General features: G+C 41.9%; 1 protein-coding gene across 1 annotated transcript in view; it reads left to right on the top strand.

The window, feature by feature from the left end:
* LOC147679844 (calcium/calmodulin-dependent protein kinase type II subunit beta-like) overlaps window positions 1–16,489 on the top strand; it is an 820,445-nt gene that overhangs the window by 134,217 nt on the left and 669,739 nt on the right. The window contains exon 2 of the mRNA XM_086942481.1: window positions 11,574–11,668. Coding sequence (XP_086798607.1) covers window positions 11,574–11,668 — 95 coding nt within the window. The remainder of the gene's footprint in view (window positions 1–11,573; window positions 11,669–16,489) is intronic.

Below are 16,489 nucleotides of genomic sequence, written 5' to 3'. Positions count from 1 at the left end.
AATGTAGTGTTAATAAAGTGAAGCAAGAGAAAGCATAATCCTCGCCTCTGTGTCCTTAATAAAATTGAAAATCGTCCTTTACGTTAGCCAGGATTTTTTTTTCTTGTCGTTTAATCTGGTTTAGGACTCATTTGCAATATGCTTGTAATATCAGAAACGTTTCTCCGATATGAAAGAAGGTGCTCAATAACATCCAATCATTGTGAAATGTATCACATGCTGTTCACTGTTCTCTTAGGAGTGTATTTCCATGTGTTCATCATTATAAGAATTACTCCCTTTCCTAGATGTTTATTTCTACTTGCGCTGAAGCGCTTTTTTATTCTCTTATTGTACATCTGTCGATGGCTACACTCACTGCCTATCTTGTATAATCTTTTTTGTCTTTCCTTCCCTGGAAGCTCCCGAGCTGGTGAGTTTTTCTGATGCAGGCATGTCGTACAATTGCCTACATAACTGGCTGTACTTTACTTATAAACGGGGCCTCTGTTAAAGTATTTTGTAATGTTTATCTGTACCAACGAGAGCTTCATTCTTCTGCTGAGACTAGATGCACTCTCCTATTCAAAAACATATTTTTTAGATTTGTTTTTTCGATAGTTTAAACTTTGAAATTAAAAGATCTCCCCTGCTTAACAGCCGGTTTCAACTAGTACAGAGGCAGGAGCATCTTTGGGTGGCATTCGTCATAAACATGCACTTCATATTTAAAGTGTCCCTTGTTTTTACACTTTAGTGCTCAAAACGGGTAATTCCTAACAGAGCATAGACATGCTGGTGATACTGTGCCATTAACTTCGTTCTATATCTGCCCCCAGTGATAAGCACCATGGACAGACAAAAGCTTTTGAAAACCCCACCAATCCCAAGCAGATCATTTGTCAAATATAATTCTGACTGGAAGTACTGCTTGCGGTATGGTGGCTGATTCATATTTTTTTTAAGTAAAATGGCTTCTTCTTGTGATGAAACTGATTATCAATTGCTAACATGAATCACTTCACGACGATGCTGCTGACTCAAATCCAGAACTTAGATCATCAAAAAGAATTACCTTAATTGTTTCAGTGAGTAGCTCGTTCTGATTTGTCTGTTCATGACCTAGTTGTTGTTTAATGAAACCCTCTAGTTAGATTAGCCCCAATGCCTGCCCCCGCAGGAAGTGAAGGTTGCCTACCAGTAGCGGCTGCTACCAACTAGGGGTGGTGGTGGTGGGGGGAGGGAAATATAATTTATGATTAAAAAAAGATGCACTTGCCTTTTCTCTGCCGACCTCTGCAGCCGCCACTTCATGTTCCGTCCTCCACTCCACTCAGCAGGAAACACCCAGCCTGCCAGAATCCCCTGACCAATCAAAACGCTGCCTTAGCAGCATTGTGATTGGTCTGAGCGCCACCGTTCGGTGCTCAGACAGAGACTGGCAGGCTGTTCTCCGCCCAGGCTGTAATGTAGCCTTGGTGGAGAACATGCACAGTGCGCATGATTGCTTTGGCCGAGTCTGAGAGGGCCGGCCAAAGCATCATGCACTCTTTAGATGCAGCCACCACGCAGTCCCCTGTGACACTGGGGTAGCACAGCCTTCCCCTCCCCCCGCTTCAGCTGAAAGTTGAATGCAAAAAACAAAATGATAACAACTAACATTATCATTTTATTTTTTGCATTCAGCTGAAGCAGTGGGGCGATGCTCCTCTGCCATAGCAAAGGAGCTCTCCAAGAAGGGGGACTAGGGGGCTGTTTAAAAGGGTCCAGCAACCTTGCCCTATCTGGTCAATACTGTAAAAAAGTGGGTGCTGTTCCTCTATTCGTGAAGCCTGAGCAGAAGGCGTGTACTCTCCATCAAAGGACCATGGTGGTAAAAGGGGGGGGAGGGGGTTGCTAGGGGGTATCGGGAAACACAGGGAATCCCGCTTTTGCGGAACTACGGTCCTCAAACACCCAGCCGGCGCTGCAACACCCATTGAGCACCCGCAAAGGGGCTCTTTGTAGGAGTTCTTTTGTTTCTTTGCCGTTTGATGAAGTGGGGGTGTGTTGCCCGTGCAAGTGTAGATACAGTGAAGTGTAGCGAGTGTGTTCTTTAAAAAAGGTTGGATATTCCAAAGGATAATTTTATTCAGGTTGGTTATCTGCCTTATTAAAAAATGTGTGAAGAGTGTCAGCGCCCCTGACATGAGGGTTCGGTTGAAGCTATGCTCATCTCTATGTGGTCAACCTGTTTCTTGCCTCGTGGTTATCAAATACTGTGGCAATTCATCAGGACCTAAGAATCGAAAATCTATCTACACTTTGTGGTGTTGCTAAATGCTAACTACCACTAGGGAAGGGCACTACCTCCAGATTCTCCAGTAGTGTTTGATGAGGCCCTCCCTGTAGTCCGAGTAATGCCTCAGCCGGTACGGCTAATCAGAAAGATACCTCAGGGGATGGTGTCATGTCCATCGTGGGATCACGGCGATTCCACTACCCTCTCCGTCTGCACTGGTGCAGACTCAGAGGGGAGGTTTGTACAATTGTGAGTCATGGCCCCTGCTGACACTCAACTGTGGTACCAAATAGTGCATTACACACTGTGGATTTATACACATTCACGAAAGTGAAGTTATGGTTAGCTTTGGTTATAACACCTCCATGTACATTTAAAAAAACCTGAGAAATTGACACAAACATAGTTGAAGTGCAGTTTTGGTCACTAATTAAAACCGAAAAACTACTAAATTCACAAATTATGGTTTGGAGCACAAGCCATCACTTACACAATAGCCATGCAACCCCCAACTCACAGACTGAATGTACTTCTCATGACCTCAACCATAATGGAACAAATGTAGTTATAAATGTTGTAAATCATGTTACAGAAAGAAGTACATATCACATTACCTTTACCACTTTCACATACACAACTTTGAATGTGATATAATTAATTGGTTTGATTATGTGTTGTGTTCTACTTACATTTCACTTCTAGGTGTTTTTTATTGCATAAGTATCACAAAGTCAGAAGCATTGCATTTGCCCTTCGACCCATCCTCTGTAAATAGCCAGTCACTATTGTGCAAGGCATTTGGCCATGTGCAATAGACCTGGCTGCATGGCCTTGCTTTCCACCAGACCCTGCTGTCTGCTCATTGCGGGCAATCAAAACCCCCAGCACACTGCAGCCAATAATAGATGTGTATGGCCAAAGGCTGAGTATGGCCTTTGTCCAAGCTCTTTGCTCAACACTCCCTAGACGGCCAGCCCTGCTGCTTATAGCAGGATTGGCCACAGGGCTCGACCTCCATGTCTTCAGCCGAATGTAGTGGGGTTAGCTGTAGGTCCTAACCTTTGGCCAGTCCCTGCACCCAACTCTCCAGGGTCTGCTCACCCTAGCTGCGCAAGGCAGTCAGCAGTGAACATTTGGGCGTTGACTGCAGGGACTGGTCTTCAGCCACGCCCAGTGCCTAACACTCTTAGGTCAGCCAACATCTGCAGCACATGTCCTCTAGCCGTACACAGCCAACCCCCAGTGCCAGGCCCTTTGACCAACCCTCCCCAGATGGCCAACTCCTGCTGTGGGCCTTTTCAGCAGAGTTGACAGCAGAGCCTTGCCGCCGGCCAGCCCATGCACCCACCTCTCCACGGTCAACAATCTCCTGCTATGCATGGCCATTGGCTATGTGCAGCAAGATTATTCACAGGCCTTGCTCCCTACCCTCTGTGGACCACGATCCCTGCTGTGACTGGCCTGTTGCCATGCATCGCAGGTGGTTGACTGCAGAGTCTAGACTGTGGCTATACCTTGCTGCCCCTTACCCCTCCCCCTTGCAGTCAATCCCCATGTATGGCTCTTGGCCAGACACAGCAATAGCCCTGTAAATACTTAATTTGTTTTTGCTGGGTTCATGGGTCAGAGTGTATTCATCCCGCTCCCTTATACTGTTTTAGGTTTGATTTTTGTTCTCAGCACGATGCTCAGTGCAACATGTTGAGTAAAGGTGGACAACACAAAATTTGTTTGTGAAGGCCAGCCAATCCGAATGCAGTAGGTTTGCGAATCTGCAGTGGATGACTTGAGAAAAAGCTTCCTTGTCCAATAGTGTGCCTTTTAATTTTTTAACAACATTTTCAAATCCTGTCTATTTGCAAATCAGCAGTGGTTTCGCATAGTATTGGTCCACATTGCTCTGAAATGGGACTTCATTCCCAGACCGGATCACTTTTTAAACTCTTATGTCTCAAACGGATTTACACCAAACCAAGCAAAGGCACTTCCTTGAGTAAAGTTCTGTTCATTTGTCACGTTTGGTATAATTCGGATCAGTTGTTTTTTTTTTGTATCAGGGAGCAAATAATCTTATTGGAGTTAAATTGGGAAATGTGACCTTTGGGCTCCCCACTAATTTCTAGGTCTTTGCTTGATGTATGTGCACAAAACTTTCCATGGAGAACGTAAACTTGATTTACTTTTTAAAAAATGTTTTGTGCAAATGCATCAAACGGCACCAGAGTTAGGCTACCAAAAAGTGCGTTTTATTTCCTTTACCCTTCCACACCAACTTTCCTTCAATCTAGTAGCGCTTTGTATTTGTTAAAAAGTACTTTTGTAATTGGTGTTAGACCATAACTTCTACAGGCTCCATCCACTACTCGACCTAAAGAATTAAAAGACAAGGAGCCAGTGTTCAGCACGGCTCAATGACTCGATAGTGCCACCATTCTCACAAGTACCAGTTGCCATTCTCCCAAAATTAGCCATAAGGCAATGGTGAAAGTTAACCTCTTAAAACAGTTTCTGGCTTGCTCTTCATTTATACATTTCCCAGTCTTTAAAGTGCCCATCTGCCTCAATTGGCAGGACAGATTAACTAACCACGATATCATCTTGTTTCTCTTCTTTTTCATAGGTACTTGTAGATCACATTTGCTTCTACTCCTTGTAGCTGTGTCTTGGAGTTTGAGTGGCCTTTTTGTGCATTTAATTGGCAGGTGGTGCAGCAGTAACAGAATGGAGTCATCTCTGTTTGACTTTTGTGATAAATACTTTTGCTGTTTACAGTTTAGTACTGATTTGTCCCTGTCAAATAGGCATCTTTATAAAGTAAATATCATTACCTTTCATCTTGTGAGAGTACTTGGATAATGCAGGTTTATTATTTTTCAAGTTGTCAAAAACAGTGGAAGACTTCATTTCACCCAGTTTGTTTGATGAGCGCTGCCTTCGCTTTTACATTATAATTGTGTATATTTTCGAAGCTAAATAGATTTGTAAGTCCTGTAAGTATTGCAATGGCTATGTTTTATACCCATTACATGTTTGGGCAATGCCGCGTGCGTTCTTAATTTTCATCTCTATTGTAGTTCTTACATTATGACAGTGTATTCCTAGTAAAATAAACATGTTGGCACATAAATACAGCAATGTGGGTCCCATCTTGCTTCTTCAGAGCAGTGGTAAACTCATACAGCATGAAAGATTACATTGAAATTTTATTTTATAGAAAAAGAAACATTAGAAGAATAAAGGGTCTTAGAAACCTGCTCTGCAGGGAGTGGGGAAATGAAGTACCAGATTCAAAGATTCACCTTCTCTCGAGTGAAGGCAGTGGCGCTAAGGCGTAGGAGTGTTGCCCCGCTGCTCCAAAGGAAAAATACAATGATAACGTATTGTTACCAAGATTTATTTTTCCTATGGCAATCAGTGGCTCGCGGGGCTGGGTAGCACAGGGGGATGATTGGTTTGCACTCCCTAAGTGCGCATGACTGCTTGGATGGCCGTCTTGGGCACTCGGACCAATCACGAGAGAGCCAGTCACCGCACTGCATTGCAGCATTGTGATTGGCTTAAAAGAGCCTGTGTGGCAGGGTTCTTCCAGCTTCTGCTGCCGACTGGGACCGCAAGATGAAGGGGACGGAGGAGAGACGACCATCCAATTGTTACAAGCAAGTCCTTTTTATTTTTTTCCATTCCACCTCCCCAGTAGTACAAGGAAATACGATCGTCAAAGGGCCATTTCAATCCCCAGCCATCTGGTCTATAACCTAAAGGGTAGGAAACTGTGTGGTTTAGTCTTCTCAGTTCAACGAGGCATTCAGCATTAACATGGAGGTCAAGTTCTTGATTTGGTTCCACTCAAGAACCAAATCCATGTGCTTCCACGTTCAAAACCTCAAATATTCTATTATTCGGTCAAACTTTCAATTTTGTGGTCTCTGACCTTTTCTGTATTGAGAGCTAGTTATGTTCAATGAAACACATTGGCAGCAACTAATATTATTAGTGCTGTATAATTTTAAATTTTTTATATAGTATAATAATTCAACCAAGCAAAAGCTTTCTGATTTAATAAGCTGGGCTGCACACAGGTGAGCTACTCGGAGGTACCTGGAGAGCTACAGTAGCTCATGAGCTACTTGTTGAAGACCTTGACATCCAGACCAAAGCCCTGCTCTACAAATTCACCAGCTCTTTTTGAACTGCCTGTAGTTGTGGACTCCTGTGAGCGAGTTTCTTTACGCCGATCAGGGAAAAGGGAGCACTATCCTACTGTTTGTCTGGAGTGATGCCTTGATGGAAGCTGTTGTTCTCTCTCTGCATGGAGTCTTGGGGCACTGGACTTCAGCTGACTGAGGATATTGAGGGAAATGGGTGGGCTCTGCATATGACAAATCGCCTTCAGTGAGGGCAAAACATTCTTTTAGAAATGCACGCATTATCTCCGGTATGAGCTCCTCAGCCTCGATGGGAGGAAAACCCCCAAAAACGTATAGTGGCTGCTAGACCTGAGTTTCCTAGCATTTCCAGTTTATTGTCCGGGTACATTTCTTTTACTATTGTTTCTATGAATTTTTTATATTCCATCGCCTGCTCCTCTATCACACCTACTTGTCTTTTAAAATTAGCACTGTCATCTTGTGAACTTGCTGCTACCTCCACTTCAGTGGTCCTGGATTCCATCTTTTTCAGACAGGCCTCCATCACAGATTTGATTTCTCCACCTTTTCAAGTTTCTTTAACATGGCATTTAGAACCCCCATCTTTTCTTTTTGTCTAGTTGCCAATTCACCAATCTCCACTTCCTAAGTTGCTTCCTATGCAGTAGCATCCTTTCTCTTGAAACAAAAAAAGTCCTGCTTCACTTTCTTCTGTGCTTTGTTCACCATTATTACAATGATTTGTTGTTCATTGCTCACAGAGGTCTGACTTTCCAGGGGCTGATGTTTCACGCGGCCATCCCCAAAAGCCTCCTCCTTACCAGAACAATCCCCAGCCAGCAAGCCAGCTGCGTCACCCAGGGGATAGTCTGCTCTTGCATCGGTGAGACAAGTACATCCTTCATCCTTTGGAAGCTTTCACTCCTTCCATGGGGCTGTCCAAGTTAAGCACCTTTAATCTCAGCAGAGCGATCTGGTTGCCCGCCATCTTGCCTCCTGCTTCCCAGCTATGGTGAGGCACTCCTGTATCTCCAGTGCCACAGGTGTTAGACTCCACTTATAGACATGTCCAACCTCCTCTTTTTCCATTGTCCTCCAGACTCTCACAAGCTGTTCTTTGGTGGGTGACTGCAACCCAATTCCAAAAACCTTTTCTGATGTCAACTTTGAAGTGTCGCCATTCTACCTGCTGCAAGGCTTTGCCATCTCGCGCAACTTCGAGCAGCTGAAGGAGGTTTGAAGTTGATTGAGGATTAAAAAAAAAAGATGTTTGGAATGGTACCACAAGTTGGTGTAAAGAGGGAAGAAGACTGAATAAGTGTGAGAGAGAGATGGATAGGGGAAAATGGGAAGGGGTGATTTAACAAAGGATCAAGAAATAATTTGGAAACTTTTACATATGCAGATATATTTTAAAGAAATGTGTTTTTGATGGAGTAGGTGATCATTAAGACATCAAAGGTCTCTTGTCAAAGTATTTCTAGAGAAAGACAGCCGGGCCAAAAAGCAATTCTATTAGAGTGAGTTAGAATTGAATTTCTTTGCATCAATTGTAATTATATGTTTGAAGTTTACATTTTTATCACCAGTAGACATTTTTATGGAGGAGGTGCAAGTGATTACTTAGGTTGTTGTAGATGAAGGGCTTTGAATGTAAGTCATGTCATTCTTAATTGTATTCTCGCTTCTACTGAAAGCCAGTGTAGTCTTGTAGCATAGTGGTGATGCAGTTCTTTTTTTTTTTATGCCGGACACTAATCCGTGGCTGAGTCAATTATCGCTTAGAGGAGAACTAATGGGGATTTTGGAATGTCTATTAAGGTAGCATTCCGATAGTCAGTGTGTGGGGTAGATAATGGAAAGTTGACTACATGTTTTCACAATAATGTTTGCTATGGTAGGTTATTGATAAGCAAGGATCCATGCATAAATGTACTGATTTTAGTCTTGTGGCTTCAATAGAAGTGAAGACATCAATGTGGGTAACACTTCCTTGTTGAATTTGGATTCTTTTTACCGATGTAGGATTCGTTTTTTTTTCCCTCAAGAATTTAGACGGGTTGACGACTTCTAGGTAGGAAGCTTGATGAAATCATTCTAAAGTGTGTATGACTTGAAATTAGCACATTTGTACATGTATTTGTATGGCATCTGCACATGTGTGTGTCGTGACAACTTCTTAGAACAAGAATATTACTAGTTGGATATACAGAGTGGACAGTGTGTTAGAATTGATCTTTGAAGTACTTATGTGATTGCATAACAACTCTTCTGATCCTTGTCCAATCTAACCAATTCTGAATAGATGGTTGGAAAGGAAGTAAACCAGCTGAAAACTTAAAGCACACGCGGGTTTCAATTGTGTGAGTAAGCCTTTGATAAACAAATATGTGAAATCCCACTAATAAATCGAGGAGGAGGAAGTAGGAGCTGTGTGAATGCCATTGAGTATTTTAATCTGCAGTGTTGCACTGCTGAGGCTTTTGTGAAATACTCACTGATTGCCCTTCTCTGTATGAGGTAAGCTGGTAAACTATATATTTCTTATCTGCCTTACCCGAACTCTGCAGGCCAGTGGCAAACTGGAGTTGGCTGCTTCGAAGATACCTGAAGTCACGTCTTAATTCTGGGTGTGCTTTGTCCAGTTTTTGGCTATCAGGCTAAAAAAACGTTTAGTAAGGCTGAGCATATTTTCACCAGATTTTGCAGAAGAAAAAAATATTTTCGATTATTGTGGCTAGCATGGGGTCATTGTGACAGAGGTGTATAGAACCTTCACATTCTGGGAATACACAGACAGAACGAACCTCCATCTCATCTGAGTCTGTCCCTTGTTCCATACAGCAAATCTGCCCGACGAGCCAGGCCTTTTGAGGGCTTTTGGGCCACCAGGCGAGAATCCGCTCCCAGCACATGCCCATTTGATGCACAATACTCAGTCTCGTCACCGAGAATGACTTCATCCTAATTTGTTTTGACATTTCTACATGCTTATAGTGTCACAAAGTGGTCTCCATGCAGACTGAAGTGGTAATTCAGTACTATATTAAGACATTACACTAACCAACGTTTCTTTGATAGTTTCTGTTAAACATTTGTAATGTATACAAATTATATTATGAAGTGATTTACTGCCTTTTGTGCAAGTGCCGCTACACTTGGTTGATATTTTTTTTAAAAATAAGCCAGTTATATAAAAGTGCATGCAAACAAAGGCATGCAAAAAGTGTGCTTCCATGTTGTAGTACATTAAGGTAAGTGCGATAGACTTTGCCACAATGGTTGGTAATGGGGATATGGTGTTGGTGGCTTTTGTGGTGGTGCTACTGAAGTGATATTGGGAAATTCTTTTTTTTTAAATGCTTTATTTATCAAGATTTTTTTCCAATAAACAGAAATAAAAACAACAAAAAAATACATCGCAGTGTAACATTCACATCACATGGCTGTGTTACAACAGAACTTGCAGTTGTGCCAACACTTCCAAGTGTCTGGGCCTAGCGACTGAGTGTGGGTGAGTCCATACTCACTGGCAGGAGGATCAGATTTGTCCATAAGAGAGGGTCTTTTCAGGCTCAGTTACTCTGTCTCCCAAGATCATCTCTCCAGGAGGTGATATTTCGGACTGTCCCCCACCTCACCTTTCATGTGGGTTGTCTCTCCCTATTCGGCAATACCGCATTCAATCCCGCCCTCTGTCCCACCCCTTCTGTTATGTCCTTAATCATGCGCTACTTATCCGGACAATCACAATTCTTTCATGCGTCTGTTCCGCACAAGACCACTCCATGACGTCCCTGGACCATGCCAGAAGCGTGTGCCGAGTGGGAGAGAGCCACCTGATGAGACTGAGTTTTGCCAGCAAGAGACCCAGCTGGGCAAACTTACCCGTTCTCCTTTATTGATATTGGTGGGGGTATTGGCAGTTTCTGGTGATATTGGGGTGGCTGTATTGGTATTATTGATTGTGGTATTGTTGATGGTATTGGTGGCGGTGATGTGGCATTGGTGGTGCTATTGGTATTAATAGTTTTACTGAAATATATTCTAGTTGTATTAGTGATGGTGCTGATGTATTGGTGCTGATGGTGGTGGTGGTGATATTCCTGGTATTCGTGCTGGTGGTATTGGCGGCACTAGTGTTGGTTGTGATATTGATACTTATGTTGTTGCCATGTGGTATTGATGAGTTGGTAGTTTTGATATCAGTAGTGGCGATATTGGTGGTGGTACTAGTATTAGTAATGGTCATAATGGTATTGTTGTATGTGGTATTCATCATGGTAGTTGCTTTGGTGATGGTATTGTTTTTTTTTTTAGCATTAGTAGTACTGATTTTGCTGGATGAGGTATTACTGGTGATGGTATAGGTAGTGGTATTGGTTATAATGGTGAGGTATTGACGTTGTGATAAATAGAAGAATATTTCACTCGAGTCATGGCAAAAGCATTTAAACAAATCCTACTGCCTTCAATAAAGATTGTTTTCCATTTACAATACATGTATGATATATAGAATTGAATGCAACAAAGTGTGATGGTCGACTGCACTTTTTAAATGTAAAATAGGTCCTTATGTGTTGCTGTGCAGAACTCTATAGGAGTTAGAATTAAAAAATAAACAGCATGAAAGTGGGAGAGAGCTATTCCTCTGAATGCTGTAAGATAGGATTGACAATGCGTCAAGCCGTTGGCTGAAAGAGGTTATTTATTCATTGATTTGTGAGCTTTACAGAGTAACCACAAACAGTAATAACATGAGGTACATAACGTGTGCATAGAGATGTGTATAGTAATGGTACGAATAAGCACACCGATAATAAACATGAGGTACATAAATAGTACATAAAATATATATATATTGATATAGGTTGATTTAAAGAGGTCAGTGTTTGAAGGAGCCTGCCTCAAAGCCCTCCTATGTGTATTATAAGGAATAGGGATTTCAGAAGGCTACACTGTCAATTAAGGCTTCGAAAAACCAAATCGACGGTTGCTTTAAACTGGACAGTAAGTGATGGACAAATCCTGACTGACAACTGTGAATCTCCAGAAGCTGGATTGTGCATAGTGGTCACTCAATTGACAGTCTTATGCTAATGTTGCATACATGCGTCTGCGCTCCTTTATTACTGTACCTTACTTACACTGCTCTTTCTTCCCAGGGGTGCATTTTCCGTGGTGCGACGCTGTGTGAAGCTTTGTACTGGACACGAGTATGCAGCCAAAATCATCAACACAAAGAAGCTTTCTGCCAGAGGTACGAATCTGCTGTGTCCCAACCACAATGTGGAATGTGCTCAAATTGTGTTTTAATCAATCAGTTTGTGTCAGAACAAGATCCTGTCTCTATGCAGTTTAGCACGATGTTTTAACTCAAACTGTTGTGTTTCAGGATTAATCCTTTTGTATTAGAGAATGCTCTACTTTAATAGAAAACTTGGGCCTCAACTCAAACTATATGCAAATCCCAATAAAGACACAAATTCGTACATTTTTCTTAATCAGGATTTCAACTCGGATGCTAACTGAATACTTCAGCTGTATTTTCCCATTATTTTCTGCCAGGGAAAACCTGGTGAAAATTAGTGTTGGTACACTGCACAAAATCTGAGTATCTGCAATCTGGAATTGAGGAAACTCTCCTGCTAGCAAGTTATCCCTCAGTCTGAGGTCTGAAATGAATAGCAACACTAAAATTGCATATCTAGTAAATACCTTAGTCTACACTGTGCAGCTGGGATTGCATTCCACTTGGAAGAGTCCCTTATTTATGTTCTAAGAGTTTGGTGTAGTGGAATGATCTATGGCACTGATTTAAAGTTTCAAAGAAGAGGTTATTTGACAAATGTAGTGGAGTACTTGGGTGGATGGTCATATTTCCATACGCTATAATTCTCCTACCTTTAGTGGCAAGGGGTATGCTTTCCAGCGCAGCTGAGGTTAACACTTTGTATACAAATTTACATGGGTAAATTTTATATATATATATATATATAATTTCTCCACCAAGGCGATCCAAAGGCTCCGGGCACTCAACTGTGGGTGCTCTGCAAGGGGGCCGGATCAGGGCCCTTTTTAACAATTTTCTCCCCAATGATGCGGCACTCAGCGTTTATGAGTTTATAAACAACAATTCCTTTATTTCTCCAGCTCGGACCAACGCGTTTCAGCCATCACAGGCTTTGTTCACGGTAAGTGAGCTTTTTTCTATGTCCACTATTTATCCCATTTCAAACAATTATGGTGCATTATGGGATTTGTGGTCAAGTTACATTTCATTGTTTTTGCAAATTGCAGATAGCAACGTCTTTTAGTAGTATTTACAGATTTAGAAACGTACCCTTTTTCCCTCTCAATTACAGTTCTCATTCAACATTATACTTTTCCCAATGTCTGTCGACTACTAGCTGTTATAGCTTAAGTTTTTAAGGGATTGTTCTGGATGTCGAGTTTTCAAACCAGCATCATTGGGAAAAGTATAATGTTGAATGAGAACTGTAATTTGAGAGGGAAAAAGGGTACGATACCCAATACTTGAGAAAATGTCTACATATGCATTTAATATGAGGCTGTAAAAATGTTCAAAGCGCGTAAAGCAGAGCGTTTGTTTCTAAATCTGTAAATACTACTAAAAGACGTTGCTATCTGCAATTTGCAAAAACAATGAAATGTAACTTGACCACAAATCCCATAATGCACCATAATTGTTTGAAATGGGATAAATAGTGGACATAGAAAAAAGCTCACTTACCGTGAACAAAGCCTGTGATGGCTGAAACGCGTTGGTCCGAGCTGGAGAAATAAAGGAATTGTTGTTTATAAACTCATAAACGCTGAGTGCCGCATCATTGGGGAGAAAATTGTTAAAAAGGGCCCTGATCCGGCCCCCTTGCAGAGCACCCACAGTTGAGCGCCCGGAGCCTTTGGATCGCCTTGGTGGAGAAATCGAGTGGTTCTGGGGCGCCTGCCCTCACAGCGTGGAGAAACGGACTCTGAAAATCACCGCCGAAGGTCGAGCGTCTCCAAGACGGGGTCGGAGGGCGCCGTCAAAGAGGGAGTCTCCCGGAGGTGAGTGGCAATCTTTGCCAGCGAATACGAGCTGTGTGGAGCGATGTGTCCCTTGCAGGCCGACAAGTGAAGTCAGCCGTAACTGTACGGCGTCTTCAACAGGTCCTGCCGAAAGGAGAGAGCGTTTGTGTAAACAAAGCTGCGATTGACTGTAAACTCCTATATGCTCGGTTGTGAGAGAAATAGCTATATAGCAACGGAACGCAACCAATACAAACGTGACAAAGAATACCAGAATTGAGAGCAATAATGGAAGCGCGAGTAGCGAAACGCGCAGACAAGGCTAATGCAATATTCCAAAGCTCCTCAAAAGACAGTAATGTGCCACAAACATCGAACACGGCGCAAACGACCCAATTAAGCACTGGGAAACAAATGTTTAACTTGGCTGAAAAATTGTATAAGAAGGAAATTAACAAAAGCTGGGAAATACTTGCTCTTGAAAAATACATTGAGGTCAAGAGAATTCCGAGAGGCCTTCGAATTTTCACGATGCCAACGCATCCAGAAACAAAAAAAGAACTAATCATGGAATGGCTGGAAAACAACACGATATGCTCATTGAATATGATGCGAATCCTAATTAAGCATGCCAAAATTGACATAGATGACATCACTACAAAGATAAATGAATTAGAAGAAAATATAAAACAACAAGTACAAAAGGATGAAGCGTCTAAAATGAGAAAAGAATATGGATGACAGACTTGAGAAATATGAAACTGAAATAGAGGAGCGCAAAGAGAGAAAATTCAAAAGAGATGAAAAGGACTATTCGGTGGGAAGAATTCTCACATTTGCAAAAAGATTCGATCATCTCAAAAAGAACTACCAACGTCAAGCCGCACCTAAAGCACCAGCCAGTGTAAGTGGATCTGAATTGAGTGAAGACGGTGGGTCTGACAGTGGAGCAAGTACCCAGGGTTTTGATTTTTTAGACGAGGTCCTCCTGTGGAACATGGACAAATCCATATCCAGAGGAGGAGGCCGCGGAAGAGGATCATACCAATCCAGAGGAAGAGGAAAAAATCACGCTACGGGACAACAAGAAAAACCAGAAGAGCCAAAAGAAAAAGAGAAAAAGACGTATCCTCTGAGGAATCGGAAATAGAAAATCTTATTATAAATCTCTCAGAGCATACTCTAACAGAAGAAGAAACTACACTGTTGAACAAAGGCCTCTCTTTCTGTCCCGAAAAACACTTCAACCCTACTGAAACCAGAATAGACTTATACAAATACATACGCAAATTAAAACTTGCGAAATTTCATGCCAAACGCCCTAAAACAACGTTGAACACGGAAAATGGAGAGGCATCAGACAAACAATCAGACTGGCAGATTGGAGAATTACCTGATCTCCAGAGCATATTCGGACTCTTGTATGAACCCAACACAGCAGAAACACCAGAAATCTCGGGAACACAGCTGCTAGAAGACCTGAACATCAGAACTGACCGTAGAGTCAAGAGCGGTCTAAAGAGGAAATCTAAATTCTGTCCAATTTTGTCTCCGGGAAATAGAATTGATATGTTTTCAGAGGCTGTAGTTGAGGAAATTGAAAAACTGACGGCACAAAGAAAAGGAAACAAAAGAGAAAATCTCACTAAAAGAGAAAGACAAGCCATAAAAACTTTGAATGATGATATCAATCTCACGATAAAGCCGGCGGACAAAGGCGGGAATATCGTCTTAATGAAAACAACAGACTATGTACAAGAAGCTAAGAGACAGCTAGACAACCGAGACAACTACTCTAAACTATCAACGAGTCCGATTAACCAAATGACGTTGCATCTAAATGGATTAATTCACAAATGGCAACAAGATGGATTATTGGATGAGGAAGAAAAGAAATTCCTAATGAATGAGCACCCAATAATCCCCACAATTTATTTTCTGCCGAAAATCCATAAGACCCTCACCAACCCACCCGGCAGACCTATTGTGGCATCGTGCGAAAGCCTCTATGAGAACATCTCACAATACGTGGATCTGTTCCTAGCGCCCATCGCCAAAAGCATGAGTTCATATATTAAAGACACTGGGGACTTTTTAAAGATTTTGGATAATATTGCTTGGAATGAGAACTACTTATTGATAACAATTGATGCAGTCTCACTGTACACTTCGATAAGACATAACATTGGCTTAGAGGCCTGCAATTATTTCCTCAAGCAACGAAACATCGGAGAACGTAGACACACAGAAATGCTCATGACAATGATCAAGTTATGTTTAACCAATAATGTATTCTTATTTGACACCCAACTATATAAACAAGAGTGTGGAACTGCTATGGGGATTTCGTTTTCTCCCAACTATGCTAATGTGACTATGGGATGGTGGGAGAAAACCATTGCATGGGATCCCACAAACCAAACAGACCTGGAAAAAATAATACTGTGGGTCCGATTTATCGACGATCTGTTCATAATTTGGAATGGAACCAAAAAGGACTTTGAGGTATACTTTGAAAAATTGTGCAACAATGACATTGGGCTACAATTCACTCACTCCATTAGTGAAAAGGAAATTGATTTCCTAGATATAAAAGTGTACGTAGAGAACGAGCAGTTACAAACTACACTTTTTCGGAAACAAACGGCCACCAACAGTATCCTCCATGGAACAAGCTTCCACCCACAACCTCTATTGGCGAGTATCCCATATGGCGAATTTATTCGCATGAAAAGAAATTGCTCCGTAGAACAGGATGCAGAAAAGAAAATAATGGAAACCACAGAAAGGCTAAAATCGAGAGGATACAGCAAAAGAATACTTGAGAAGAGCAAGAAAAAAGTGGAACTGAAAACAAGATCTATGATTATGTCTACGCAAAGAGTAAAGGAGAAGTCTGATGAAGCACCAAGATTCGTGACAACGTTCAGCAAAGAGAGTGGCATCATTAAAAACAAGATCCAAAAATACTGGCATCTGATTTCAGGAGACCCGGATTTGAAGAAAATTATAGGTGACGGACCAAAAATGAGCTACAAAAAACCCATGT

The sequence above is a fragment of the Lissotriton vulgaris genome, chromosome 11 (assembly GCF_964263255.1).
Source record: "Lissotriton vulgaris chromosome 11, aLisVul1.2, whole genome shotgun sequence".
Lineage (NCBI taxonomy): Eukaryota > Metazoa > Chordata > Amphibia > Caudata > Salamandridae > Lissotriton > Lissotriton vulgaris.
Note: the sequence above shows the minus strand (reverse complement) of the source record. Positions and strands in the feature narration are given on the sequence as shown.